This window comes from Malaya genurostris, chromosome 2 (assembly GCF_030247185.1).
Source record: "Malaya genurostris strain Urasoe2022 chromosome 2, Malgen_1.1, whole genome shotgun sequence".
NCBI classification, from domain to species: Eukaryota; Metazoa; Arthropoda; class Insecta; order Diptera; family Culicidae; genus Malaya; species Malaya genurostris.
In genome coordinates this window covers 225,290,458-225,318,081 of record NC_080571.1, presented here as the reverse complement: position 1 = coordinate 225,318,081, position 27,624 = coordinate 225,290,458, and the positions used below count along the sequence as shown (strand labels likewise).

Genomic DNA, 27,624 nt, shown 5'->3' with positions numbered 1-27,624 from the left:
TCTTACACTGAAAATAATTTGCATGCTTGCATTTGCTAGCATTTGATGTATCAGTACTTGTAGAACACATGAAATTTATGAAAATAGACACCTAACTCATTAAATGAGTGTAAAAACTGTTGGTATTTAGTGGAAATCATGCTACATTTATCCGAAATGCGAACTCTATGATCGTTACTTCTAGATTCTATATGAATTTCATATGAATGTCAAATTGTTTTTTCATATCGATTTCGATTGAAACATAGTTGAAAGTGTTTTGCAATTACATTTGTGCTGTACTCATTTCCACTAGAAAATGAACTGTTTTACACTTGTAGTTCGATTCAATAGCAAAATAAATCACATTTAAAGAAAAACATATCAGAACTTGCATCTCAGTGAATTTGCACATGAAATCTTAAAATAAATCGTTTTGGCTATGTGTTGAAATTAAAAAGCATATTAAATTGAAGTGCTGTTTACATATGAATCGATCGTATAAATTTTTATCGGTGTAGAGTAAATTCAGTAGTTGGAAGTTTTATATGGGAGATCTGGAATAGAACTGAAATTGGAACAAATTCCCAGCAAGTCGTTTTAGTTTGGTTTATTCGAACTGTTCTCCTGTCAAATTAAAATTGCATACTTGTTACATTTTTTCTATATAAGAAATACAAGAAAAAAACTATTTGGGCGGCCAGTTTTTCTTGTTATAATATCCAGATTTATATTTTAAAACTGACATAAATTATGAATCTAGAACTAGAACACTATTGAATAAGCCCTTATGATAATGCACACTCAGAAAAAAATATGTTCACAGTGCAAGTTGTACATTTACGATGAAATGAAATTAAATTAATTATATCTTTTTAGTTAGCCTCGGTTTCAACTTTTTAGGTTGAAAAACCATGATAATTTCCCAGACTTCGGAAAAAAGCATTTAATTCGTTTATCAAGAACAGGTCGGAACCAAACACTCCGGCACAAAATATATGGAATTTGATAATGATATAAATATCGAAAAAAATAAAATAAGAATATCGTATGCAAATCATAAGACCGCCTTACGAAATCACGAAAATTGAAATTCCAATTAGAAGCTTTACAAAATTCTTATGAAATTTCTTGAAACATTGTGCGAAATTTCTATGATAAACATGACTTCTCCCATATACTGTTGAATTTATAAGTCGTTCGTATGAAAACTAAAATAGTGATAGATGAGATAGATACATATTGCAGAGCTATAAAAGTCATTGGTATAACGTGATGGGTCGTTCATGCCTTTCGATTCCCAACACCGCATATAGTTTTTCTGGACCAGAGAGGAAAATGACTTCAAGGTAAAACCTCTACAATCGAATCAAAAATAAAATACTTGGGGTTATTCAGTTTTTAGTAACTTGTGTGACATTTTTTTGTGGATTTTTTTCGCAGTATCAGGTCGTGTCGTCGGTGTTACTCTACTCTCAATTGAGTAAGAATTTAAAACCCAAATTTGAGTTACAACGGAATAACTCTTTTTCAGAATGTTCCACCTTTTGACAATATGAGTAAGATCTTACTCAATGTTGAGTAGGTTTTTTAGACGTGTATGTTGCGCGACAACCTGAAATCATCTATCCGTTTTTAGGTTCAGTTCTGCTGCATTTTGTGAGATTCCGGTACTGTTGCAATTTTGGATTGTTTTCTTTATGATTCTGGTATTAGGTACGCATTATTTGAGGCTGCAATTAAATTTCCATTTGTGATATTGCGATGGTTAACAAGTGACAACTAGCATATTACAACAAATACTACTGAGAAAGTCTACATGTGAATATCACGCGCACTGATTCGGTAGTTGAACATGAGATATATTTTCGCTATACAGAAAGTGCAAACTCGACAAAAATAACTAAGTAAATATTTTAAATCAGTGGTGCTCTCATGCGGATGGTTAGACGCGCGCTTTCGACTTTGTTGTCACTCATCCGCAAATAATTAATACAGTGAAGAAACCCAAAACAATTTCCTGTATGTATGTTCGGCATCTTTTCTATTTCAATAATATCACTGACTTTCCTTGCTGGTGATTATTTTAGTGATATTATTTATCTCCCCTATATACTTATCAGAAGCGATCATATTGCTTTGAGTTGCTTTCCAGTGAGGCACTGACAAGATGAGCGAGTGGGAAGACAACGTAAGTAACACTCTAGTTTAATCAAATGTTCTTGCTCGATTGATTTTTTTCATATACCAAGATGCTAATATAGAATATGTTTTCGTCCTTTCAGGAGAATGGAAAAGGTTTCGGTCAGATGAGTTACGGCGATGCCAACAACAGCCGTCAGGACAGTGGGTATTGTGAAGATAGACGGGATGGTCGAGGTTCGTAGTATAAGTATTAACACTACATATATTTTACTTAAATATTACCTCTAGGTCGTGGATTTCGAGGTACGCGAAGTGGTCGCGGAGGAATGGCGGGACGCGATCATGAAAACAGTTTTAAAAGTTATAGGAATCATGATGAAACCAACTATCACGAAAACGGTCATGATCGATCTGGTTTTCCAGGGGGTCGAGGAGGGCGAGGTAATCGTGGAGGAGGTCGTGGTAATTTTAGATCTGAGGAGAATGGAGTACTCAATCGCAAAAGTGGGTTTTATTCCCGCGATAAAGAGAACGGAAGTAATGATCAGGTAAAAACGGATAAACCACGGGAACTATACATTCCACCAGCCCCTACCAATGACGAGAAGGAAATTTTTGGGTCAGGAATAAGCTCTGGAATCAACTTTGACAAATTTGACGAAATAAAAGTTAACGTCACTGGAGAAAATCCGCCGAACTCTATCATATCATTTAATGATTCTGGATTGCGGGATTATTTATTGAAAAATGTGCGCAAATCAAACTATATAAAACCTACGCCAATCCAGAAGTATGCTATTCCAATAATAATGGACGCCCGTGATTTGATGGCATGTGCTCAAACTGGTTCAGGAAAAACGGCTGCTTTCTTATTGCCTATCATAAATACTCTTCTAAATTATGCCGCAGATGTCAAGACAGGGAGCCCTCAAGTGATCATTATTGTACCAACGCGTGAGTTGGCGTTGCAGGTGAGATAAATTTTATTACCGGCATCTTGAAACAATATTCAGTGCCTCTGACATACAATTAATAAGTCCAAATTCATATTCATATGCTACAACACGCATTGTTGTGAAAAATCTATACATATTTATATAATTTCAGATTTTCCAAGAAGCTCGAAAATTTGCGCTTGGCACTATTCTAAAAACATGCATTGCATATGGAGGAACCGCAACTCGACACCAACTCGACAATATACACAATGGTTGCCACATACTGGTGGCCACACCCGGTCGTTTGATGGATTTCGTTGACAAACAGGCTATAAGCTTTAAACGGATCAAATTCGTTGTGTTGGATGAAGCGGATCGTATGTTGGACATGGGTTTCATGCCAGCGGTAGAAAAAATGATGAATCACGAAACAATGCCTTCGAAAGAATCTCGTCAGACGTTGATGTTTTCTGCTACCTTCCCGGGTGAAATTCAGGAACTGGCCGGACAGTTCTTACACAATTATATTTTTGTTGCTGTCGGAATCGTGGGCGGTGCTAGTACAGATGTTGAACAGACGATTCACCAAGTTACAAAATTCCAGAAACGTAAAAAACTACAGGAGATTCTGGAGATGGCTGATCCGAAGGGAACATTAGTGTTTGTCGAAACAAAAAGAAATGCAGACTATCTGGCTTCACTATTATCAGAAACAACTTTTCCAACCACGTCCATACATGGGGACCGGTTGCAGCGAGAACGAGAAGATGCCCTACGTGATTTTAAATCAGGGGACATGTATATTTTAATTGCTACGTCTGTGGCTGCTCGTGGGTTGGACATCAAAAATGTTTCGCATGTTATAAACTATGATTTACCAAAAAGCATTGACGATTATGTTCATCGTATTGGCCGAACGGGACGTGTTGGCAATAAGGGTAAAGCAACTAGTTTTTATGACCCAGAAAGCGATTCGGGCATCGCAACCGGACTAAAAAAAATTCTCACTCAAGCTGGGCAAGAAGTGCCCGATTTCCTACAGGGCGTTTCAGGCGGAAGTTCATTCAGTGGAGCAAGTCAATTCGGTGGAAAGGATATTCGCGCTAGAAATACAGAAGGCTCGCGTGTGAACGCTTTGCCAAACCAACTGGAGCCGGAGGAAAGTTGGGGATAAACTTAACGTTGCAGCCAGATTGGCTGGATAAATATTATTTCGAAATATTTACGCCGAATGTTTTGAGTTTATAATATATTCTTTCAGAGAATGTAATGCATGTTTTCGTTATAAACGCTGATACGAAGCTGTTATGATTTTAACAATAAATTTACATGATGACATTTCATGAACATTTTACAGATTTAACAATTTTTTAGTGATTTGTTTTAGTCTTGTTAAGGCACAGAGCCGCTAGTTTTAAATTTGATTAATATCTATAAATAGTTCTAGGCGACTCTGCGTCTTAAAAAAAACTGAAACGAAGCATAGAAAATCAATGAAGGTTCAATTTGTCATTCAATATATTGTGTTCGAGATCACAGTCGTCACTGCTGCAACCACACATCAGCTGAGATCATCAAATAGACCCCGTAGGCTGCGAAAGAGACAAAAACAAAATCTCAAATTAGTGTCTGACAGCAAAGCAGAGAGTGAAGATATAGTTGCGATACGACGTGTAATTGATTACTGGCGGGGGGTTGCCATAGACATATGACTATAATTCAATACCCGTGGCGTCCAAGTACAGTGAAGCATGCTCAGTTATTCTCGTCAATTAAGCTCGTCTTCATGTGGTTTCACAATATCCCTGGATTGGAGTTAGCTACGAGTTCGAGTCCCGTCTCTGCGGTGGCTTTTTCGCGGTTTCTCTTTAGGCAGTTTTATTCGCATTTCATTTTTTAAATTTGTCTTCTTCGCATATAAAGCATTGACCGCAGTCAGGTTTGTAAAATCCAACTCAGTTCTGTAGCGAACACTTTTTAAATCGTCATCCACAACACATCGATTCTTCAATAGAGTGTGCTGTGTGAGTCAAAACGCATATTGGAGGTAAAGCGATTTCAATTTCAATAATTTTTTTAAATAACTTTAAAAACCACCCGCTTAAGCAGAGAATTTCAATGGTTCGTAGACAGTACTCAACATTACTTCTCTGAATTTGGATATTATATTATATTATTTCTCCATATACATATAATCATCAAATATACTGCGGTAATTTTTTTTTAATATTTTTTACTGAATCTCGCATGCGAGTATTATTTTATATAGAATACGTTTATTCCAATTTGGCGGTTGAATGCATAGGGCACTGGTCTTACAAACCAGTTGTGTCATATGTTCGAGCCCCGACCTGAAAGGTTTCGTAGTGTCAGTAGGATCGTAGCACCAGCCATGCAATGGTGTTCTGTATACTCTGAATCGGCTGCGAAGTATTTTGAAACAGAAGGTCAAATTCCACTATAGGATGTAATACAATATACCAAGGCTTTGTTATTTATTTAAATGGGCGGACAAATATATATTAGTTATTTTTTTCGCCGAAGAATCGCTACATAATTTAGTATTCAATTTTTTTTATTTAATTTTATTTCATAATAGTCATCAGAATTATGCATTTTATCTCTGTAATCCCTGAAATTTTATCTCTGTAATCCCTGAAATTACAATCTCTGTGATCCCTGAAATTTGTCTTTCGTATTTTTGAGCAAATTTATTATAATTTTGGAGTTCTTATACATTCGAATTGAATCGGCTATCCCACATACAAGTAGGGACGAGAAATATGGTTGGAGGAGGTTGGCACGGATTTAAAAAGTGACGATTTAATAAACCACTTTTTTGTGTTAGCATCATTGTGCTATTCTTGATTGGTTTTTCCGGTCACTTGTCAGCCTGCGCTTCTTAGAAATCGTGTATCTCAGCTCAGACTAATCAGAAGTTAACAAATCAAAGCAGTATAGTTATAGTAGATGCTTTTCTAGACTCCAACGTTTTTGTTTGATTTTTTTTAAATTTTTGGTGGTTGTTTAAAGGTAACTTTTTACAAAAAAAATCCGCCATTTTATAGCTTTCTTCTCCTCTACAAAGTGACGAAAAGAAAACGTTGGGGTCCGGTTATTTCACATGTAGAAAGATCATCGAAACAACCAATGCAATAAGAATCCAGATCTCGACAATCGAATCACAACAATAGTAGATTGAATAGTAGATTTTAAAATGACACCATAAAGCGTATTTCCACCGTATATTCAATGTCAGTTTCAGTTTCTTCAAGTGAAAACGACATTAATGCCCCGTTTATACTTCTGCTGGCTGCCAGCATGCTGGTGTCAGTGTGCTGCCCTCTTAGGAAAAAACGTTCAACTGTGGTCCAATGATCCAAAGTATTAGACCAACGAAGGACCACCGTTGAACGTTTTTTCCTAAGAGGGCAGTACACTGACACCAGCATGCTGGCAGCCAGCAGAAGTGTAAACGGGGCATAAGGAACGGACTGCCTGGAATGCTATTCATGAGCTTCGTAAGATACTTAAGCGTGTATTACAAGAGAAACGTGGCATGATCAATGCATTGTGAATAAAGACTACCTTTTTTTTAACTCGCTTGTTTTGAACGGATTTAAAATTCATTAAACATCACTCTAAATTCTAATAACTCCATCAGCTTCAATATTTTCGTCCTTCAAAATCACGGGCGGCAGAAACCCTATTGGGAGAATACTAAACTTCACACCTGGGGTGGAATCATGTAAGGTGATAAGTGACTATCACCTCCTGGTGATAACGAGGTGATCACCAGAATGTTTGGAATCACCGAAGGTGATCACTTTTACTATCACCATCACCGGTGATTGAGCCAACTTCACTCCATTTATCACCTGTAAAGAAACGTCAATTTTTCAGGAGTAAAATATGAATGTGGCGTATACCGTTGATATTAGGAGGAGTTACATATGAAAGTGGCGTATACCCATATAATATTTTGAAATCTAAAGTTTTATTCCTTTAGCTTTCAATTTTTTTCATTAATTCGAGTCATGTTTATCAATGATGATTTGTATGGATCGAAGAGTAACGTTGAAAAAAATTACCTGCGCACAAACAAATAAAAAAAATCACTTGTTGGTTTAATTTAGCGCCGATTTTTATTTTTCAATGGAAATCAGTGTCACAGTCAATTCTTTGGGATAAATTTGCTAGCTTTGAAATGACACGAATTGTTAGATCTTCTTGATGTTTCACAACGGATGGCATTCCTCTCGAATGAGAAAGATCCGTTAAATAATTTCTTGTAAAGTTTTCATTCACTTTACGATTATGGCATTTCACAGAGCTTTCAAATGCTACCTCCATTTTGGAAATTTTACCCACCGGTACTACGAATATCCACTATGATGAGCAGCAACTAATTGTCCAAAAATATTGCCTTATTTAGTTCAACTCACAAGAAGAAAATTAAGAACGCAGTTTAATCTTTTTTACTCGTTCAGTTGAACGAGACTGATATGTCGCTTACTAAGTCACGGCCATCTAATTCTACTGAAAATGTTAGCATAGATTTTTTTATGTTACGTTATGTGAAACAGGAGATGTCTACATTCATAAACTTATCACTTTTCCAGAAAGCAATTTATCTTTGACTTTACGAATACCCCAATGATATTCCTTCAAATAATAATTATAACATAAATGAATTGATTTAATTGATAAATACTACCGTTCATTCTATGAATTCTTTAAACTATATAAACTAAGTTATTTCATTTTGGTATTTAATTCTGACACAATATCAGTACGAATTTTATTAAAAAATTATCCTCTCCGACCAATATTGGTAGGTTGTTTATATCAGTGGCTTGAAATTCACCTAACGGACAATAATTTAAAAAGCCACATTTTTAAAAAAATCAAATCACTACTGAAAGTGATAACTAAATTGCTATCACCTCCATTTTGACATGAAGGTGATTAAATCGCGGTGACTATCACCTTACGTAATGCCAACGTTTGATAGTGATGTTAGTCTCACAGCAGTGGTGACAGAACTCGGTGATTATCACCTTACATGATTCCAAATTTTCAAAAGTGATAATCACTTGGTGATAATCACCTTACATGATTCCACCCCTGGAAATTGTCTGCGTGTGGAATTCCTTACCTGGAAATGCGTTTTGTCAATTCCCTTCAAAATACTTCGATGGTATTCCCATGCTCACAATGTTTTTTTTAATTCTCATGTTTAGGGGCCCGTAATGTTGCAGTCCCCCGGGCCCGAATTTTCTCTCGGCGACCCTTTGTAGATCGTTTCCGTAACCGTTTATATTTCTTAACTAAGTTACTAAATTTTTCGAACTAATTTACTACAATGTGAAATGAGTTATTACTGGAATAGTAAGGAAAATGTTTGTGATCATCCTGAAGAGAAACTAAACTTACTTGCTTGGTTGCTTTTTATTTGCTCTAACCTCTCCATTCACTTTATAAAAATGTTTTATATATTGCGAAATTTAATGATCTGTAGCAATAATTTTTTGAATGTTTTTTTTTCCATAAATACGTTTATTTCTTAAGGCAATTTACATAAGTTTTTCTTCGCCGTAGCATCACTTTTACAAAGAATTCTTATACTAATATAATACTAATACAGTCACAGCGATTTGAGTTTTTTAAAACATATTCCTCTTATTTTTTAAATATCATATTAGGTATTTCGTTATTTATTATTAAATCTACTTAAGAACATTATTTGAACCCAACGATTAACTGCTATAAATTATAAAATAAGCTGAAATTTCTATACATTTTGTTGTTGATTTCGTAACCTGTTTTAAGTTTGTTTTTATCAGCACATCATTTTTATTAAAATTTTTCTATTGGATGAACTCATGGACGCAGTAGGTCAATTATTAAATTGAAACTTCAATTGTCTTTATGAAATGATAAGGAAGTTTCATGTAAAAAAGGTCACGACAGCAAGAATGTCTCGAACTGGGACAATGGATTGTCTACCTTGGGAACGCAAGGAATTTAATAGTTGAGATCTGACATCACGATACTCCACGCATGTCCAAACGACATGATCAATATCGCGATAGCCTTCGCCACAAGCACAATGATTAGTTTCGAAAAGTCCAATTCGAAGAAGGTGTGCATCTAACGTGTAGTGATTGGACATGAGTCTGGACATCACACGAATGAAATCCCTACTCACATCCAGTCCCCTGAACCATGGTTTTGTCGATATTTTCGGAATAATTGAGTGCATCCACCGACCCAGATCATCTCTATCCCAAGAAGCTTGCAGCTGGCAAGTGTTCTTTGGCGAGTCGCGCTATAGAATTCGTTGAAAGCAATCGGTCGCTCATAAATTTCGCCTTCAATAGTACCACGTTTGGCAAAACTATCGGCTCTTTCATTGCCTGGAATAGAGCAATGAGCCGGGACCCAAACTTTTGTGATTTGATAATTATTATTCAATATGTCGTTCAGACACTGTTTTATTTTGCCCAAGAAAAAGGGTTCATGATTTTTACCTTATTATCGGTATCACTTCACGGTGAAAACGAAGTTTGTTGTTATTACGAACATAAAATCACCAACATTTTGTTGAAAAAAAATAGTTTTTTCCACCACAGTTATCACTTCACTATGCGTGATACTGGTAATAGATAAAATAAAGTGAAGTGACATGTAAGTGAAGTGAATGTGAAAGATGTGAGAACGGTAATAAGGGCCAATATGGCTGAATTTACTTGAAAATATTTTTGGAATTTTCATCAAGCGTAGGTGTTCCGGGATTCCATGCACTTCGCGCTGCATGGATGTGTCGAAAAATAAAGTTGAGTCAGGGACATTTAGCAGGCTGTCACGGATAGGAATATATCTTGAAGGGTTGATTTTCTGTGACATATGTGCAAAATATACTGTCATGAATCTTGTTTGAGATTGAAGCTCAACTAGCCTTTTGAAGTTATTAATAACTAGGGGATTCAGTACCTCACATCTTATTAGCAGTCGGGGGACGGGTATAGCGTGATGGGTAAGTCGATAACTTTCACGCAGCCCGGCTGGGTTCGATTCTCAATACCGCACATAGGGTCAGAAAGTTTTTCTGGTCCGAAGAGGCGAATGACCTCGAAATGACGAATCGAAACAAAAACAAAAAAAAACTTATTAGCAGTCGCGATGAAAGATTTTTAAACTAATTTAATACAATGTAAAATGTACTATACTTTACCACTTTCGAATATTGGTTATTACTGGAATAGTAAGGAAAAGGTTTTTGATCATTCTGAAGAGAAACTAAACTTACTTGCTTGGTTGCTATTCATTTGCTATAACCTCTCCGTTCACTTTATAAAAATGTTTTATATATTGCGAACTTTAATGATCTGTAGTAATAATTTTTTGAATGTTTTTTTTATAAAGACGTTTATTTCTTAAGGCAATTTACATAAGCTTTCCTTCGCCGTAGCATCACTTTTACATAGAATTCTTATCCTAATATAATACTAATATAGTCACAGCGATTTGAGTTCAATAAAACATATTCCTCTTATTTTTTAAATATCATATTAGGTATTCCGTTATTTATTATTAAATCTACTTAAGAACATTATTTGAACCCAACGATTAACTCGAACTGGGACATTGGATAGTCTACTTGGGTACGCAAGGAATTTAATAGTTGAGATCTGACATCACGATACTCCACGTATGTCCAAACGACATGATCAATATCGCGATAGCATTCGCCACAAGCATAATGATTAGTTTCGGAAAGTCCAATTCGAAGAAGGTGTGCATCTAACGTGTAGTGATTGGACATGAGTCTGGACATCACATGAATGAAATCCCTACTCACATCCATTTCCATCGAGCGTAGGTGTTCCGGGATTCCATGCACTTCGCGCTGCATGGATGTGTCGAAAAACAAAGTTGAGTCAGGTACATTTAGCAGGCTGTCACGGATAGGAATATATCTTGAAGGGTTGATTTCCTGTGACATATGTGCAAAATATACTGTCATGAATCTTGTTTGAGATTGAAGCTCAACTAGCCTTTTGAAGTTATTAATAACTAGGGGATTCAGTACCTCACATCTTATTAGCAGTCGCGATGAAAGATCCCAAAAACGATCTCTCAATGGAATAACTCCCGCCAGAACTTCAAGACTCATTGTATGTGTCGAATGCATGCAGCCTAAGGCATTTCGCAAACGATACTGAATTCGCTCAAGTTTGATAATATGAGAGTTTGCAGCGGAACGAAAGCAAACGCATCCATATTCCATCACTTAAAATATCGTTGTCTGATACAATTTTATTAGATCTTCCGGATGAGCACCCCACCAAGATCCTGTTATTATTCGAAGAAAATTTACTCTTTGTTGGCATTTTGTTATCAGATACCTAATGTGTCCTCCCCATTTTTTTGAATGGTTGATATAATGTATTTTCAATTGTATATGATTGAAATTTCAATTAATAGCAAAAATGTGTTGTAAAAATTATTATTATTATATCGTTTATTTATCCCCGGTTTTAACCTGTTGTAAAAATGTGAAAATGGCTTACTGGCTTTTCCTAACTGAGACGATCGTTTTGAAGGAGCAGGCGACCTATCAGTTGGTAAACATCGGTTTGATTAAATGTAAATTGCTCGCACTGCAAGGATAGAAAAAAGTGTTTGTGTGCTTAAGACCGAAAAACTTTATTGTTTTGAACCAAATTGCTGACTGCGAAATCCATAGCGCGACCACACCAATTTGGTGTAAAGTGGTTAAATACCTAAATATCGAACACTAGTAAGCGACTTGAAGTTAATTGCTTACATTTGGGCAACTGATGAAATTCATTGTGTACTAAATAAGGATGACGTTATTCACACGAAAACTAAAAGCTTCGTGTTATGGATAATGATCGATCAAATGTGGCGATCGTACAATATACTATATATGTGGCGATCGTATAAAATACCAATAATTGAGTACTATGACGACTGATTTGACTGATTAATATAAAATATTCGTTCAAAATTGTGCTTGAGTTGTTCCACATTAATAGCTAGCACAACTCGATGGGGATGATTGTTGTTTTTTTTTGTAGCACTTCTGGAATCGTATCTTTTTTGGCTCGAAGTAACAGACCTTAAGGTTTTAGTTATAATCTTTGGGAAACTGCTATAGTCGGAAAATGCATAAACAGTTTTCCTTGCTGTCGCTAGAAGAATCTTCTAATGAACACCATTTTATGTGGAAGAATAAACTAGATTAACTGGCATTTCTTTTATGAATTTCTGCTTTACGACAGTAACGAAAACTGTTTTTGCATTTTTCTAAGATTGAAAATTATGTCAAGCGTTTGTTATCGTGCAGGATTTACTGACCATTATTCCAGTTGAAGGAAACGGTAGAACATTAGACCTGTATCTGTATTGTTATTCTCTCTATGCGATTTGTTAGTATGAGTGATTCAGAATCGCGCGGAAATCAAACATTGCCTTCCCACCGTTCACCGGTAATGTTGTTTGTTATGACCGTCCGGATCACGTGGCGTTTCGGTAATGCGTTCTTAGTGTTATTCGTTCGGCAACATCGTCGTCGTGCTCTGTTGACATCTGTGAGTGGTTCTGGTAAATGCCGGCTGAGGCAGGCGCCGGCGTATTGCACACCGGAATTCGGGTACAGGGATCTCAACAATGTTTCGGTCGGAGACCGTCATTCGTTCCATAAACTTGGTACCATACAGTCCATATTACTAGCGCGTCAGTCCTTTTTTTCCTACCCATGAATAGAAATTTTCCAACCCCTCATGGGTGGAGTGTGAGCTGAATGATTTTTCCGTAAAATGGACCTTTGTCTTGGTGTGTATTGTTGAAGGACTATTTCGCATTTATTTTTCAATAGTTCTCTCGTGCTAGGTGATTAGAAAACTTTAAACGTGAAGAAGTTACTGAACCGCTTTGGTGCAATGTGTTTTGGATAACGTCCAATAGTGTTTTTGCATTCAGCGGAAGTAGTTTCGTAATCGATAGAAAAAGGAAAAAATTGTGACAAAATCGATTAGCGCGAGTGTTCGAAGAAATTTTTTTTTCTTCAAAATTTAAATTTTAGTTTTACAAGGGAGTTTTACTGTGAAATGCAGCAATATAGCTTGTATTGAAACTGCGAAATATCTAGTGATGAAATTCAAATCTACAGAAAGTGCGAATAAAAGAAAAAGTTTCATGAAATTGGGTTTTCTATGCTAGTGCTCTGACGTAAGTCTAGTTGAAACACTAAAGCTAGATAATAGCTTCTGCGTTTTTTGTTACGAATTACGGATCATGGATGGAAGCAGATAGTGGGTACAAGAAAAGGGTTCAGAAACTATTTATCCCAAGGCGAGAGGCGTCTCGGAAAAGTGTTGTAGATGGAAATCGTCAAGAGGGTCAGCGTTTTGTAATATACGAGTGTTTTATACATGCTGTGCTACATACGTAAGAAGACACAAGTGCTCAGTGAAGTATGTGGTTCTATTGTTATTTTTTTAACAATGTTACCATGCAATAATTGAATCGGCTAAGATGAACAATGTAAAAGCTACACAAATAGAAAATGTATGATCTCTCACATGTCAACGGGTAATAAATTTTTGCCTTAGTCGAATTTTTAATTTATTCAGTGATTACAAATTGACACCGTGCTATCATTATCGTATGGTTTTAGAATATTGTAGAAGATCGATGCTATAAAAATCGTCTTATAGTTATGGAACAACATCCGTTGTTACTAGGAAATGAAAGCATCCATGACAGTGGCATCATAGAAGATGTCCACCAGGAGTCGGAGGATACCGGGAATGAGGAATACGGCGATGAAAGTAATTTGGAGTCCAATCTACGACGCAGAAAGGGAAAAATAATTTCTTGCGTAGAAAATGGTAAGTCTGAAGAAAACAGAAACATCAATGAACAAGTTCAATGTGTTATGTTTCCAGTAAAAAATTTGGTTATTCCGGAAATACATATAAATATTAAAGCTATGTTTATCAGTAATTTCACTTGAAACATATTTCTGATTGTTAATGTCTAAGTGAACAACATATATTTTTTTTTAATATTCGATTGAAGCTGCATCATTCCTAAATAGCTACTGAACTCTTAATGTTGTGGCACTCGATATCGAATTGAAAATATCAATGAATTTAATTTAACAGTCATTCTATTTTAAACCTTCCGATTGGTTGTTTTAAAAATTTCTGTTTGTTTTGATAACGTTTTGGTTGTTACGAATTAGTACTACACCCGGCTGATCATAATGACCAGAACATACCTTTTTCGTTTACTGAAAAAACACCTTTTCGCGATGCTTGGGATAATGCGGAAGATTACTCGATCTCTAGCAACAAAGTCAGGCCCGTACTCAGGATTCGTTTAGGGAGGGGCCTTCAGTTAAAAAGTAATGTTACTATTATTATTAAGTATTTAAATAAAATTTGTAACTGTGACCTAGTGTTAATTACATTTCTTAACATTAACCGTAACCATCCCTAGTAGCAAATGTAACTTATAAAACTGTCAAGATGTTTTACAATTGATTTGGAAATGTTATTTATATTAGATATGTTTAGAAATATATATTAAAATTGGTTGTGCAACTTATCACTGTTAAGTTTCACAATACTACCGAAAAAATTACTATAGAACATCTTGAACAATTGTGCAGTAAATCACCAACTTGTTAATGTTTCACTAGAAGTTCTGCAAAAAATTTCACATTGTCATGTAAAACGGAAGTAACTATAATAATTGTGCAACTTATCAAAAACTTTCCACACGGCTGTCATAATTGTACCGGACACAATATATGTCGAAATTGCTATAAATCTCTTGTGGAAGGAAAATTAGTGAAATGATTGATGCTCTCCGCAAGGCAAAAAAGGTTTAGCCGAATTGATAACGTTGCTTTAAAAAATATATATTTATGCAGAGTCCGCATTGTTTTTGCTGCCTCATGAATTTTTAGATCAGTGTGTGCAGTTTTCTTCAGTTTTAGAAAAACATTGACATAAAATTCGAAACTTGCAAAAAAGTTATGCAAGATTTATCGGTTTGAATTGAACGCAAAACTTGCAGACATGAGATCATTATCATAAAAGTTTCAGGAATACAGCGTTATATACGCAATGAAAACAAAAATCAATCAGATAATTTTTATTCGGTTTTCATCTCGCGAAAAAAAAGCAGACCTGACATCACTTTTTAAAGATATTGAACGAAAAGTTAATTTCATCATAGTTACTCGCATAGTTATATATTACCGCTTGTGCAACTTGTTTTTGCAACTCCAGCACATGGACATTACTAAAATAATACCTACAGTGCGTATCGCAAAAGTCGGGCCCGCTAAGATGAATCACTATACAGTATTGTTGTTTAATTCATCTAGAAGATAAAAAACAAAACGTTGAGCACTTCTTTCCGAAATATTAACATGTAAATGTTTCCTGTTATTTAGATAATATATGTCATTACGTTGGGTGAACCATTTTCTATTCAACTCACTGTTACCATCGATGCCATATTGGAAAATATTCAAGCAAAATTCATTTCGAGATGTTTCAGATTTAATTACACATAAGTTTGATCAAAATCGTCGGAGAATTTTAAAGAATGTTTGAATACACGTATTTTAAACATCATTCCGACGATTTTCATTTAAAATAATAGACTGTTATTTTCACCGAAATTGGTTTAGAATCATCAAAACACGATCATTCAAAGGCGCTTGGAAATGTCGGGCGTACGAATACATGTTTCACCATAAAAATGCAGTTCGTTGTCGATTTTTCATTCACAAAAACACAAAAAATCAATTCTACAATATGTTGCATTATAATTTTTCATTAACAGATTATTTAATAAGATCCATGTTTGTGTTAAGAGCCGTTGTATTGAAAATCAAATGTGAAACTTATTCACTAGAAATTAAGTTTGCATGTTTTTGTAAACGTCATTCCATTTCTTGTTTACATTACGTAGTAGTTCTCACGAGTTTCACAATTGTTTTTTCGCTGATTTTATTACTGCCTTTGTGATGGGATCGACGCATGAGTTTTTGTATCAGTTGCACAATCGTTGTGAATAAATGTTCGTAATAACGGATGGACTTAAAAATATGTTGCACAACACAGAAAAATTGCGCTTTTTCCATAACACAACAGTTGCTAGAATAGTGATATAAACTAACTTGATAAATTGCACAATCAGTAGAAAAATAATGGTCAGCAATTTAACATGCTACTTGGGATGCCTTCTTAGTCGCACATATCTTAGACCTTCTAAACGTCCATTTCTAGAGCATGAAAATCCACAAGACTTGTGATAGATTATGAGAAGTGGCCCGAGATAGCTCCCTTAGTTCGATTCGTGGAGAACAGAAAACATCTTCTAACCCAAGTAGCAAATGTACCTTATTGAAATTTCAAGAGGCTCTACAATAGGTTTAGAATTGTTTTTTTATGTTAGATAACTTCAGGAAGATTTTCAAATATATTAAAATCGTTTGTGCAACTTATCACTGTTAAGTTTTACAATAGTACCGAAAAAATCACTACAGAACAATTTAAGGTACATCTAAAACAATTGTGCAGCAAATCACGAACTTGCCCACGTTGCACTAGCAGTTATAGAAGCTCTGCAAAAAATTTCACATCGTCATGTAAAAACGAAGTAACTAAAACAATTGTTCAACTTATCAAAAATTTCCCAAATGGTTGTTATAATTGTATCGGACTCAATATATGCCGAAATGGCTCTACATCTCGAGCGAAGAAAAAAACTAGTGAGTTTATGCTCTCCGCAAGACAAAAAATGATAAGCCGAATTGAAAACCTCGCTCTAAAAACTATTTTGCAGCTGAGTCCGCATAGTCTCGGCTGCCTCGTGAAATTTTAGGTCAGTGTGTGCAGTTTTCTTCATTTTAAGAAAAACAATTTGAAACATGCAAATAAGTTGTTACAGATTTATCTGCTTGAAATGAACGCAAAACTTGTCCACATGGGAATATTATCATAAATGTTTCAGAAATACAGCATTACATACGCAATGAAAACAAAAATCAAATCAGATAATTTGTATTCGGTTTTCATCTCGCGAAAAAATGAACAGACCTGACATCACTTTTTAAAGATATTTAACGAAAAGTTAAGTTCATCATAGTTACTCTTATAGTTATATATTACCGCTTGAGCAACTTGTTTTTACTAATAGTACTGTTGTTGTACCGTTGAATTCAACGGTACAACAACAGTACTATTAGTGACAACATTCTACTAACAGCTCAAACAGAAATTTAGTGAACTTGTTTTTGCAACTAAAGCATATGGGCTCAACAAAATAATACCTACAAGATTTTTCATATTAATTGAAACATCAATATGATTAAAATCGTCTGAAAATGTGTATGAATGTTTGATAGCTTTCTTATACATATTTCAAACCCTATCTCGATCATATTCATTGAAAAAATAGATTGTTATTTTCGTAGAAATTGATGTGCTTCATCAAAACACGTACATTCAAAGGCGCTTGAAAATTTCAGGCGTACAAAGACATGTTTTACTATGAAAATGCAGTTCGTTGTTGATTTTCTATATACAAAAACATAAAAGATCAATTCTACAATATGTAGTATTACCATTTATTTATTTGCAGAATATTTTGAAACTTCCATGTTTGTGTTACGAGCAGTTGTATAGAAAATCAAATGTGAAATGTGAAATGTGTTTACATTACGTAGTAGTTTCCATGAGTTTCACAATTGTTTTTTCGCTGATGTAACTACTACATCTGTAATGGGATCGATGCATGAGTTTTTGTATCAGTTGCACAATAATTGTGAATAAATGTTCGTGACAACGAAAGAACATAAAGATATGTTGCACAACGCAGAAAAATTGCGCTTTTTCCATAACACAACAGTCACTACAATAGTAATACATATAAACTAATTTGATAAATCGCACAATCAGTAGAAAAATACAGGAGAGCAACTTAACGTGCTACGTGGGAAAATTGTAGGTCATATTAGTTGATGGCCATACAAAGTTACTTTGGCTATATAGGTCTCGGTATCAGGTTTCGGAAGTAGCGCTCTAAAAATCCAAAACGAAACTCACATCGATTTCTCAGAGATGGCTTGAGGTTTGGGAACAGATAATAGTTCGAAAGTGCCAAATCAGGTGAACAAGGAGGATGTGCAAGTAATTGGAACCATATACCGTTGACTTTAACTATGGTAACGATGCTCATGTGCTTCATGTCACAGCGATTTCGGGTTTTAGTCGCTCTATTAAGGCACGATAATACTTGCATTAAGTTAGTCTTCCAAAATTATACTATGACAATCCCAGAATTCCGGCATCATGATCTTTCCGATCCATTAAGCCTTTCTTTCAGGCACACGGGCCGCTTCGAAGCTCGATTTCAGTCCATTGTCGGGTAATCATTTTGTTCTCTCAGTTCGCTCGTACATCTCAACCAAGTCAGTCGATAAACCAAAACCGCTTACGTTCGGGACAGAAGAAATCAAGTACAGTATAGTGTAGTGAACAATAGAATGATCTCGAAATGAGTGAACCAAACGAACAAAAGCTACCGCCGGTACGAAAGAATACAATTATTGTTGACTTCAGACAGTGCAAAATTCGACCTTCGATACGAGAACTTGAAGGTTTGCTTAAGGAGCAAATGCATCTTGACATTAAACGTGTGCATTTACTTCAATGCAATAAGACCAATAATGTTGTTTATATCCAGTTCTATAAAGAGTTGGATGCAATTCAATTCGCTAAAAACAATAATAATGTGCACTATGTGGAGCATGAAAATATCAAGTACAACATTCCAACACTTGTTACCTATGACAATCAGATGGCCACATGTCAATATTGCCAAAAAGTTGTTCACTACGGTAAGCCATGTGATAAACCGGACAAGGAGACAACTATACCAAAGGACAACGGTGCTTCCTTTACACCAACCCCAAGCAACCCCAGTACACCTGTGACAGTCACCAACAACAGGGAAGTATCCCCTTCAACGAAACCATCCAACGTAACCCCTATAGAACAAAGTACATCAGCTGCAGTTAACAGCTTACCATCCAACCAACCAGCAACTGCATACAATGTACAACAAGGCGCATCTACAGCAACTAGCAACGAAATCAACAACAATACCACGACAATGGATGACGAGACGAACCACGAACAAACTGCCCCTAAATCCTCGTATCTGGCCAATCGATATCAATTCATGACTTGGCATATCCTAATAGATGGATAATTCAGTGACATCGCAACCAGGAATAGTGAGCGTCAGTGTGAATTTATCTGCAGTTATCGTTATTCAGTTTTGGATTCATTTTAATCAATATATTCAAATCATTTTTAATATTCTCTCTTGCGTCATTTCGTATACCAGGAAATGAATTTCGCCACAATTCATTGGCGTCTGTATTGAACAAGACACGAAAGCAAACTGAATAATGACTTTTGATGACAAAATTTAATGAATAGTAACCGTTTATTTTGCCTCGGATTACGGCACGTTACCGTAGATTTTCGTTACTTTTGTTTCTCAGAAAACCACAATTTTTTTTCAAAGAATATTTTTTAAAATGCGTACATAGCATGATAGTTTAAGCGAACCCGTTGCCTAGGTTCGATTTTCAACCAGAGCCATAGCCAGAGAGTTTCCTATGTCCAAGAAATTCAATTTTGAAACATCTTCAATAAAATATGAATCTGTTCCCAACTACCTGGTATGATTAAGTCTTTTTTATTGAATTGTGTAGTATCTCCGATAGAATTGAGAGATATTATCGGTTACTTACAAAAACACACATGTTCAGCTATCATTCATTAAATCACAAAATGTTTTATCCGTGAAGATAGATATTTTAGAATAGAGACAAATTTAAAGACAAAGTCTTCACACTAAATCCTATACCGAAATTGTTGAAATTGCCTTACTCACGAGAATATGGTAATGAGAAATTGAAAAAAAATCTGCTTCGGAGTTTTTTTTTCCATATTTTCCGGTACCGAAACTGGAAACGGAGGACAGACAGAATCAAAATTAGCTCGTGTGATCATCAACTGAAAAGGTCTACAAATTTGAATAGTTTTGATTCCAATTTGAAATCGTAAAGAGTAAACCAAGTTAATTTGTGTTGGTCATTTGTGTATTACGTACATTTTATTTGGTACGTATGTCATAGATCTACGTATACATATATGCAGTGCAACCTGTTTATCGAACTGGCTTGAACGATTGAATTTCAAACAATCTTTTTTAACAATAATTTATTCTCAAATGAAGCCTGACTTTTTGGCTAAAAAATCAGTTATGATCAATTTTTCACCAACGTATGATGGAAAATTACTTACATTTTCTGAATGTAGATTTTGATTTTCTAATAAAAAAAGTTAGCAACACTGCTTTAATGCATTTGTATTAGATTGCGCTAAACAAAATGAACAAAACTAAATATTTTCTGTTACAAAAGCAGTTTTCTGGAAAAATAAATAGTTTTACGACAACATTCCATATCCATTGCCTTTCGCGTGTTAAACTAAAGGTTCCTATTTTGCGGATTTACTTATAGAAGGTGCGTAAATCTTTATAACGCAATAATTTCTGCAAGAGGAAATCTGCATAGGAATGTGTTTGTTGCTAATCAAATGTGTTAGTGGAAGTAAACTGAAATTGAAATAATTTTTCTCGAGCAGTTTCAAGGAAAACGGAACAGTTTTAGACTAAGATTTTCGCTTTTCTTGAATTGCAGTTTTAAGCAGAATGAACTGATTGGTTTATTTTTCAACCATATGGAAGATTTATTGATTAAAAATCAGGAAAAGAAGCGCCGGATTTTGTTTTCGCGCACACATTGTCCTAATTGCGATGACGGAAGTGTGTGTTCCTAAAACAAGAAGTCTTATCGTGTGCAAACCGTCTCAAGTCACGCTAGAGACTATGCTACCAGAAGTGAGTCTCACACGGCAATTTGGGATGAGTATTTATTCACTCCGTCCTGGGTTGGCGATTCAATGCATAGGACGCTAGTCTTACAAGCCAGTTGTCGTATGTTGGAGCCCCGACTTGGAAGGATTCTTAGTGTCACACCATAGTGCTAGCCATGCAATGATTCTGTAAGCTTTCCTTCAAAACACTTAGTGAGAAGAGTAGTCTGATTATGTGGAACAACTTGATTAGCACATAGTTTGTTATACGGGAAGTTCTCTGTTGGATGGTTGATCTCCAAGCTTAATCAATCGCTTTCGAACGCAGCTTCGGGAGCTTCGAAGTTAGCGTATATTTAGATATTTAAATATTTATATCCCTTACATGAGTAATGTTTTGTATTCACAATGTAAATCAGTTATTTAAACAAAACTCTTCAAGTATATATCAATGGCACTGATCAATCAATATGATATTTCTTCTAATATCATAAAAAGTTGGACTACGTTTTTCCATGCATTATGTAGAAACCACAAGTATGTATCAGTGAGGACGAAGTATATTACAATGGAAGAGCATATTATAGGGTGTTCCAGAAAGGCTTAGTATGATGATGCGCCATTGTTATTTGCAGATGACGTTTTAACAGTTGATGATTAGTGTGTATTATTACGAAGTTATTAATGTAAATAGTCAACCTGCAAATCTGTGAGACTCAAGTGACTCAAGTTTTCACCAAAATGCGAATCATGTTTCGCTTAGTCAGTTGCCGGAAAAGTATCGGAGCATTTCGCAATGTGATTCGAAAGTATGGTGAACAGTTTATATTTCAGGACTAGGAAAATCTGACCGTAAATTTGACGCTGAGCACAAAACTTGAACCAGAAAATCGTGCAAACAATCATCCGTAAAAAGGGTGCATCCGAGTGAAACGTGGCCAAAAAGCTGGGAATTCCAGAAGTGTCGTGAATACAACGTACCCACGCATCACCTATTTATTGATTTCAAAGCGGCATACGACAAACTCGATCGAGCTATGGCGGATTATGCACGAATACTGTTTTCCAGATAAAATGACGCGATTGGCCAAAGCAACAATGGACAGAGTTATGTGCTATGTCCGAGTATCTGGGACGCTCTCGAGTCTCTCTGAAACTCGGCAACGGCAAGGAGACGACTCTCTCGTATCTTGTTTAATATTGCTTTGAAAGGTGATTTAAAGAACGAGGATCCACACTTGTGGTACAATCTTCCGAAGTCTATATTGCTTTTTGGAAAGTCCATGAACACAAGAAAAAGAGAAGCACAACGAGCAAGGTGGATCGATCAACTGGAGGAGAATTTACGAAGTATCCGGGCCTTGAGTGGCTGGCGAAGAAGGGCTATTGATCGAGTTACATGAAGGCGTTTGCTAGTAACAGCAAAGAACAACACAGGACTAGGATAGTACGTATGGTAGGTACTGTGCGGAAAATCAGCATGCGTAATCATGGATGATGAATCTTACGTGAAATTTGAAATTTGTAACCAATTCCATACGAACAGAGTATTGAAGATGCTGATAGGTAGATATTTATTAAAAAAATGGTGAAAAGATAATGGTTCGAAAAGCAATTTGAGGAAAGCTTCTGAATCCATTTGAATACAAACAGGAGAAAAGGTCCTAAGTGCAAATGAGAGTTTCTCTTTGTTTACTTTCTCTTTCGATTATTACGGCCCTATCGGTAATCCCTCTAACCAATCATTTACATAGAATAACGACTGGACCCATCGACTTTCGATTTGTAGTTCAGAAATTGTTGGAAAACGCAGGAATAAGCCGTTATAAGTGAAAGAGTATGTAAACAACGAGAATCTGTCATTTGCACTTGGGACCTTTTCTAATGTTCATCGAGATTCGTGTCGACAGATACCCGCATACACTCAAAATAATAATCATATTATAGTTACGTGAAAAGTTATGTGAATATTTTCCACCCTACTTTTCACGTAGATTTTAATGGACTGACATTTAAAAGCTATTTAATGCATAATCCAGTATAAGTTACATGTTTCATAGGTAAAATGTAATGTACTGTTCATATCACATTTATCTATCAGTTCATATTCAATTTAGATAGCAGAAAATTACTATTTTATATATTGGTTGAAGTCGAAAGGGAGATTCCAGATGTTGATATAAATCTATGAAATGAAAAATGCCATGAAATATAAAACATTTATTTCAGAAAATTGTCATAGAATTCCAATGGCTTAAAAAGCAACTTCGTGGTATCTCAAATCGACAAACCTTCAGAAATAGTTTATGTTGTCACTGCCATCCAACCGAAGCCGAAGTCAAGATCCAAGAACTCCCACAACACTACCGATGCAGGCTGAAGTCGCATTACATGGTTCCAGTGTCTCTAGCTTCATACCGACGGCCTGTTTGAAGCATTCGGCAGGAGCGGGTAAACTTCCGGACTCACGCAGGCACTCGGTCCAGTTGAACAAATGGAAACTTTCATACTGGAATGGTCCGGTCGATGGAGTAAAAAATTGTAATTAAATAACTTTTCTCGCAAATATTTACACTACTAACACTTCGAGGGGCACTGCTCGCCATTTTCAAAATCGAGTTTTTCACACTGGAAATTCACGTAGATTGTTTGACGTTTGGTCAATTCACGTAAACCTTATGTGATGACTATATTCATTTTAGGGGATGTTCATATAACATTCATTTTCGTCACGTAAAATATTCAATTTGACATTTGAAACCATTCTACGTGATTTTTCAAGTGAATCGAACGTGAATTTTTATTTGAGTGTAGCGTTTTGGCTACCAGCCATGGCCACCAGACGGCTACCAAAATTGATTCAGTGACGGTTGTCAAATCCAAATTGACAAAACAAAGTCGCCTGTATCTAAGTTAGCCGAGCGTTTTCATCTTCTCACCTTCGCTGAAAATGTCAAAGATTTCAATGTGGAAAAATCCTGGTGGATACGGTTGTATCGTTTGAGTTGTATATCTGGCAGCGGTGAGGCAGTCCGTCACCAGAATGTCTGCTAGCCATATTTTTCCAGCTGGCAGCGTTTAGTCAGTCATCTGGCAGTCATGCGTATGCGGGTAAGATGACAGCGGAGGTTTACGTTCGCAAATGCTTACAACGGCGCCTACTCCTCATGATCAGGAAACATCACCTGAGTTACATTTTTAACATTCATACCTTATGATCAAAAAAGAACCGGAATTTTCATTTTAAAATTCCCGCGCTTGTCCAATCGATAAACTTTTATTCTGGGTAAACTTTTATTCTCTCAAACTTTTATACACATTCTGTCAAATTTTGACGCATATCGTACGATTAGTTTTTGTTTGGCGTCTATACAAAGAAGTTGAAAAATTTTCGTGTGGCGATTTTTATAATGGATGAAAATTTAGAACAACGTGCGCGCATCAAATTTTGTGTTGCAAATAGATTTAAGTGTTCCGAAACGTTGAAAATGTTGGAAAAGGCCTTTGGTGAATCATGTCTAGGAAAAACACTGGCATACGAGTGGTATAATCTCTTCAAAGGTGGTCGTACAAGCTTGGATCATGATGCGATCCCTGGCCGCCCAACAACATCTGTTACTGAAGAAAACATTGAATCGGCGAAGCAAATCGTGTTTAAAAATCGTTCTGTACCGATTAGAGAGATTGCTGTGTTGTTGGGCATCTCTTATGGATCAGCCGAACACATTTTAACTGATGTTTTGGGTTTGAAACGCGTCGCTTCTCGGCTGGTGCCAAAAAAGCTGAATTTCATTCAAAAACAGCGTCGTGTTGATGTGGCCAAAGAGATGATTTCCAACGCAGATAGTGACCCCACATTCATCGAATGCATCATAACTGGTGATGAGGTGTGGATCTATGAATATGACGTCGAAACCGCACAACAATCGACCGAATGGCGCTTCGAAGGCGTGTCGTTGTTCTAAATTTTCATTCATGTTAAAATCGCCACACGAAAATTTTTCAACTTCTTTGTATAGACGCCAAAAAAAAACTAATCGTACGATATGCGTCAAAATTTGACAGAATGTGTATAAAAATGTTGCCAACGTTGAGAGAATAAAAGTTTACCGATTGAACAAGCGCGGGAATTTTAAAATGAAAATTCCGGTTCTTTTTTTATCATAAGGTAAATACATGTAGCAAAATTTAGATATAGCCTACTGTAAACCTCTATAAGAAGATATTACTGCCAAGTGGACCATGCTCCATAAGGTTTAAATAGCAATGTGAAGAATCAGCATAAACATGCGTTAAATTTCCAAATTCAAGAAAATTTTGAAACCAGCTTTACAATAAACATTAAGTTTATTCGGATGGAATAAGTTCCACAATGAATAAATTATCATTTTGATATTTTTTTGATTATGTGTTTGTTAATTTTAAATGCAATCAGTAAAAATATCTTAGATTTTAATAACGAGTTGAAGGCTTTTTCCGAACGTAAAATCTTATTGCACTTTTAATTTTATCGCAAATGTCTATACCGAAATAGGAATTATAGCTAATTGCCTTGAAAAAATGCGGTTTTTGCGAGTCTCAATGATTTATGAAAACTTATTTTGGTGATTCGACATCAGATTGTATAAATATGTTTAGTTGTGTCAAAACTTGTGCATACTCTCTGAAAATGAATCATAAAAATTAATCATTGTTACTCGTTTTTGTAATTCGATGTTAATAAACTGTCATGTCAATAAATCAATAAATGTCGTTCTTCACATCATCTGAAGCTGAAGCTTAGCGGGATAAACTGTATTGATTATATTGTAGTATTTATGGCACATTATTTTTCATTTACTATAAATCAGGAGATTGGGAGGGAATATCAGGGCACCCAAAAGAGAAGCTTTCAAAATTATGCACAAAATCTGCCATTTAAGTAAGATATCTACTGACGATACGATCTTTTGTAAAACGCAGGACACTTACTCCGATGTTTTATTTTTTTTTGTTTCGGAAAAATTAAAAAAAAAAATAAACATTATCAACAGTGAGCTGATTGTGATTGCATTATTGCACTGATACGAAATTTTTATGCTACGATGTTTCATATTGAACAAAGTTATCAATAATGTTTTTCTCTTACAGCGTCCAGACTGATTAGACGACGGGTGCCCTGTGCAGGACATCTTATGACACCTCGGCGGCTTTGGCTAAACAAAATTCCAACACAGTGTGATGTGGTCATCGAATTTCCAGGTGAGATGACGTGCACTCTTAATAGCGTGCTATTTTTCTTGTATTGTAGGTTTTGATTTTGATTCCTTCTGACGTTATTTATGTATTGGGTTTCATTTGATTTCCATCTATCATCATCGCAACCACAGAGGATGCCCCGGACGATGCGCTTCGGTGGCTACTAAATAAGATTAAATCAACTCCACCTGAAGGCTTAGGTCTATCGGCTACAGTGAGAGCACATGACAGTACAAAACGAACTGCTTTCTATATTACAGCACCAATGAATGTGTAAGTGTTCAGGGGAAACAGCAATTCATTATTACTTTGCTAAATGAATGATCTGTTCGCCCAGAAAATTATTAGTATTCTAAATGAACCAATTTCTTTCTAATTAGAATAACTTATTATGCATACTTATTTTTAAAATCCAGATAAAAAAATGGAAAATCGTCCTTTTTTGTATTGTAGGTTGTTCAAAGCAGCGGAGGAAGCACGTCTGCCTAAAAGGCTTCGTCCGGATCTTGGTGGAGCTTTGAAAGAATTCACTAAACGAGAAAGTCACTGTTTTGTCCAGTCCAAAGATACCGATGGCGCAAATACTTTGTTCACGTCACAAGAACGGCAGTGGCTTGTACTGCAGGTGAGACATTTGGCGATAGTTGTATGATATTTTCTTTCATTATCAACGTAGCCTTTTCATGTATTCTGTTAAGCCTAATCGAACAAATAACAGAATACATAATTCAAGAACTGTTAAAATTGTAAACTGCAGCATTATTTGTCTTTATTCAAATTTGAACAAAATTTCGAATATATTTTTTTCACACTCTAGTATTTAAATATAGTTTTTCTATTGTTCTGTTTTTCTTTTATTTAACACATAACTCATTTTTCAAATCTCCTTCTATCAAATGTGTATAAAGTGTGGATGGCAGATCTGCAAATATTGTGATTTCGCTCACAGCTAGCAACAATTCTTCCGCTAACAGATGCTTCATTCCGTATCTGTTTTCCGCTATTTGCTCCAAAAACAGCATGCCTGTTAGTATAACAGGATGAAGAGCAAAGAAAACAAAAGTGCATTTAAATTTTTAAGCAAGCAGTATCAACAGTAAGGACCAGTCGTGTGCTATGATGAAGGTTTATTTCCATTGCTTATCTACCATTTTATTTTGTGTTCGACTTTCAGGTGCTGCAAGGACTCAGAGCTGGTGTGACAGATCTGAAGGTGCTTCAGGGAAGAGCAGAAGTCACAGAAGGTCAGAGTATAGGTGAGTAACAATGATAGGGATATTCACATTTATCTTGTGCCAACAAAGGTTCGCAGATCT

At 35.7% G+C, this 27,624-nt stretch overlaps 2 protein-coding genes across 17 annotated transcripts in view; both read left to right on the top strand.

The window, feature by feature from the left end:
* The first annotated feature begins 1,470 nt into the window (after positions 1 to 1,470).
* Positions 1,471 to 4,357, top strand: LOC131427795 (ATP-dependent RNA helicase vasa-like). Of its 2 annotated transcripts, none has more exons than XM_058591309.1 (5): positions 1,471 to 2,005; positions 2,070 to 2,170; positions 2,265 to 2,358; positions 2,413 to 3,095; positions 3,232 to 4,357. In XM_058591309.1, exons 2-5 carry the CDS (start codon positions 2,150 to 2,152, stop codon positions 4,234 to 4,236), a joined length of 1,803 nt encoding a protein of 600 aa, XP_058447292.1. In that variant the 5' UTR covers positions 1,471 to 2,005; positions 2,070 to 2,149; the 3' UTR covers positions 4,237 to 4,357. The 2 variants fall into 2 exon arrangements, with proteins under 2 accessions (XP_058447292.1, XP_058447291.1); XM_058591308.1 differs by having other exon boundaries at positions 1,472 to 2,001.
* An 8,440-nt stretch (positions 4,358 to 12,797) lies between these two features.
* Positions 12,798 to 27,624, top strand: part of LOC131427787 (anoctamin-8) — a 61,963-nt gene continuing 47,136 nt past the window's right edge. For 7 of the 15 annotated variants that reach the window (XM_058591304.1, XM_058591300.1, XM_058591299.1 and 4 more), the window contains exons 1-5: positions 12,798 to 13,984; positions 26,201 to 26,311; positions 26,440 to 26,581; positions 26,762 to 26,933; positions 27,483 to 27,564. In XM_058591304.1, coding sequence (XP_058447287.1) covers positions 13,813 to 13,984; positions 26,201 to 26,311; positions 26,440 to 26,581; positions 26,762 to 26,933; positions 27,483 to 27,564 — 679 coding nt within the window. In that variant the 5' untranslated portion in view covers positions 12,798 to 13,812. The remainder of the gene's footprint in view (positions 13,985 to 26,200; positions 26,312 to 26,439; positions 26,582 to 26,761; positions 26,934 to 27,482; positions 27,565 to 27,624) is intronic. The other 8 variants (XM_058591296.1, XM_058591295.1, XM_058591293.1 and 5 more) reach the window with 8 other exon arrangements.

Excerpts from the sequence above, each read along its gene's own strand:
- LOC131427795 (XM_058591309.1), top strand. The coding sequence starts at position 2,150 with ATGAGCGAGTGGGAAGACAAC. Across the intron at positions 2,171-2,264 it reads TGAGCGAGTGGGAAGACAAC|GAGAATGGAAAAGGTTTCGG; the intron begins GTAAGTAACACT and ends TCGTCCTTTCAG. Across the intron at positions 2,359-2,412 it reads AGATAGACGGGATGGTCGAG|GTCGTGGATTTCGAGGTACG; the intron begins GTTCGTAGTATA and ends TATTACCTCTAG.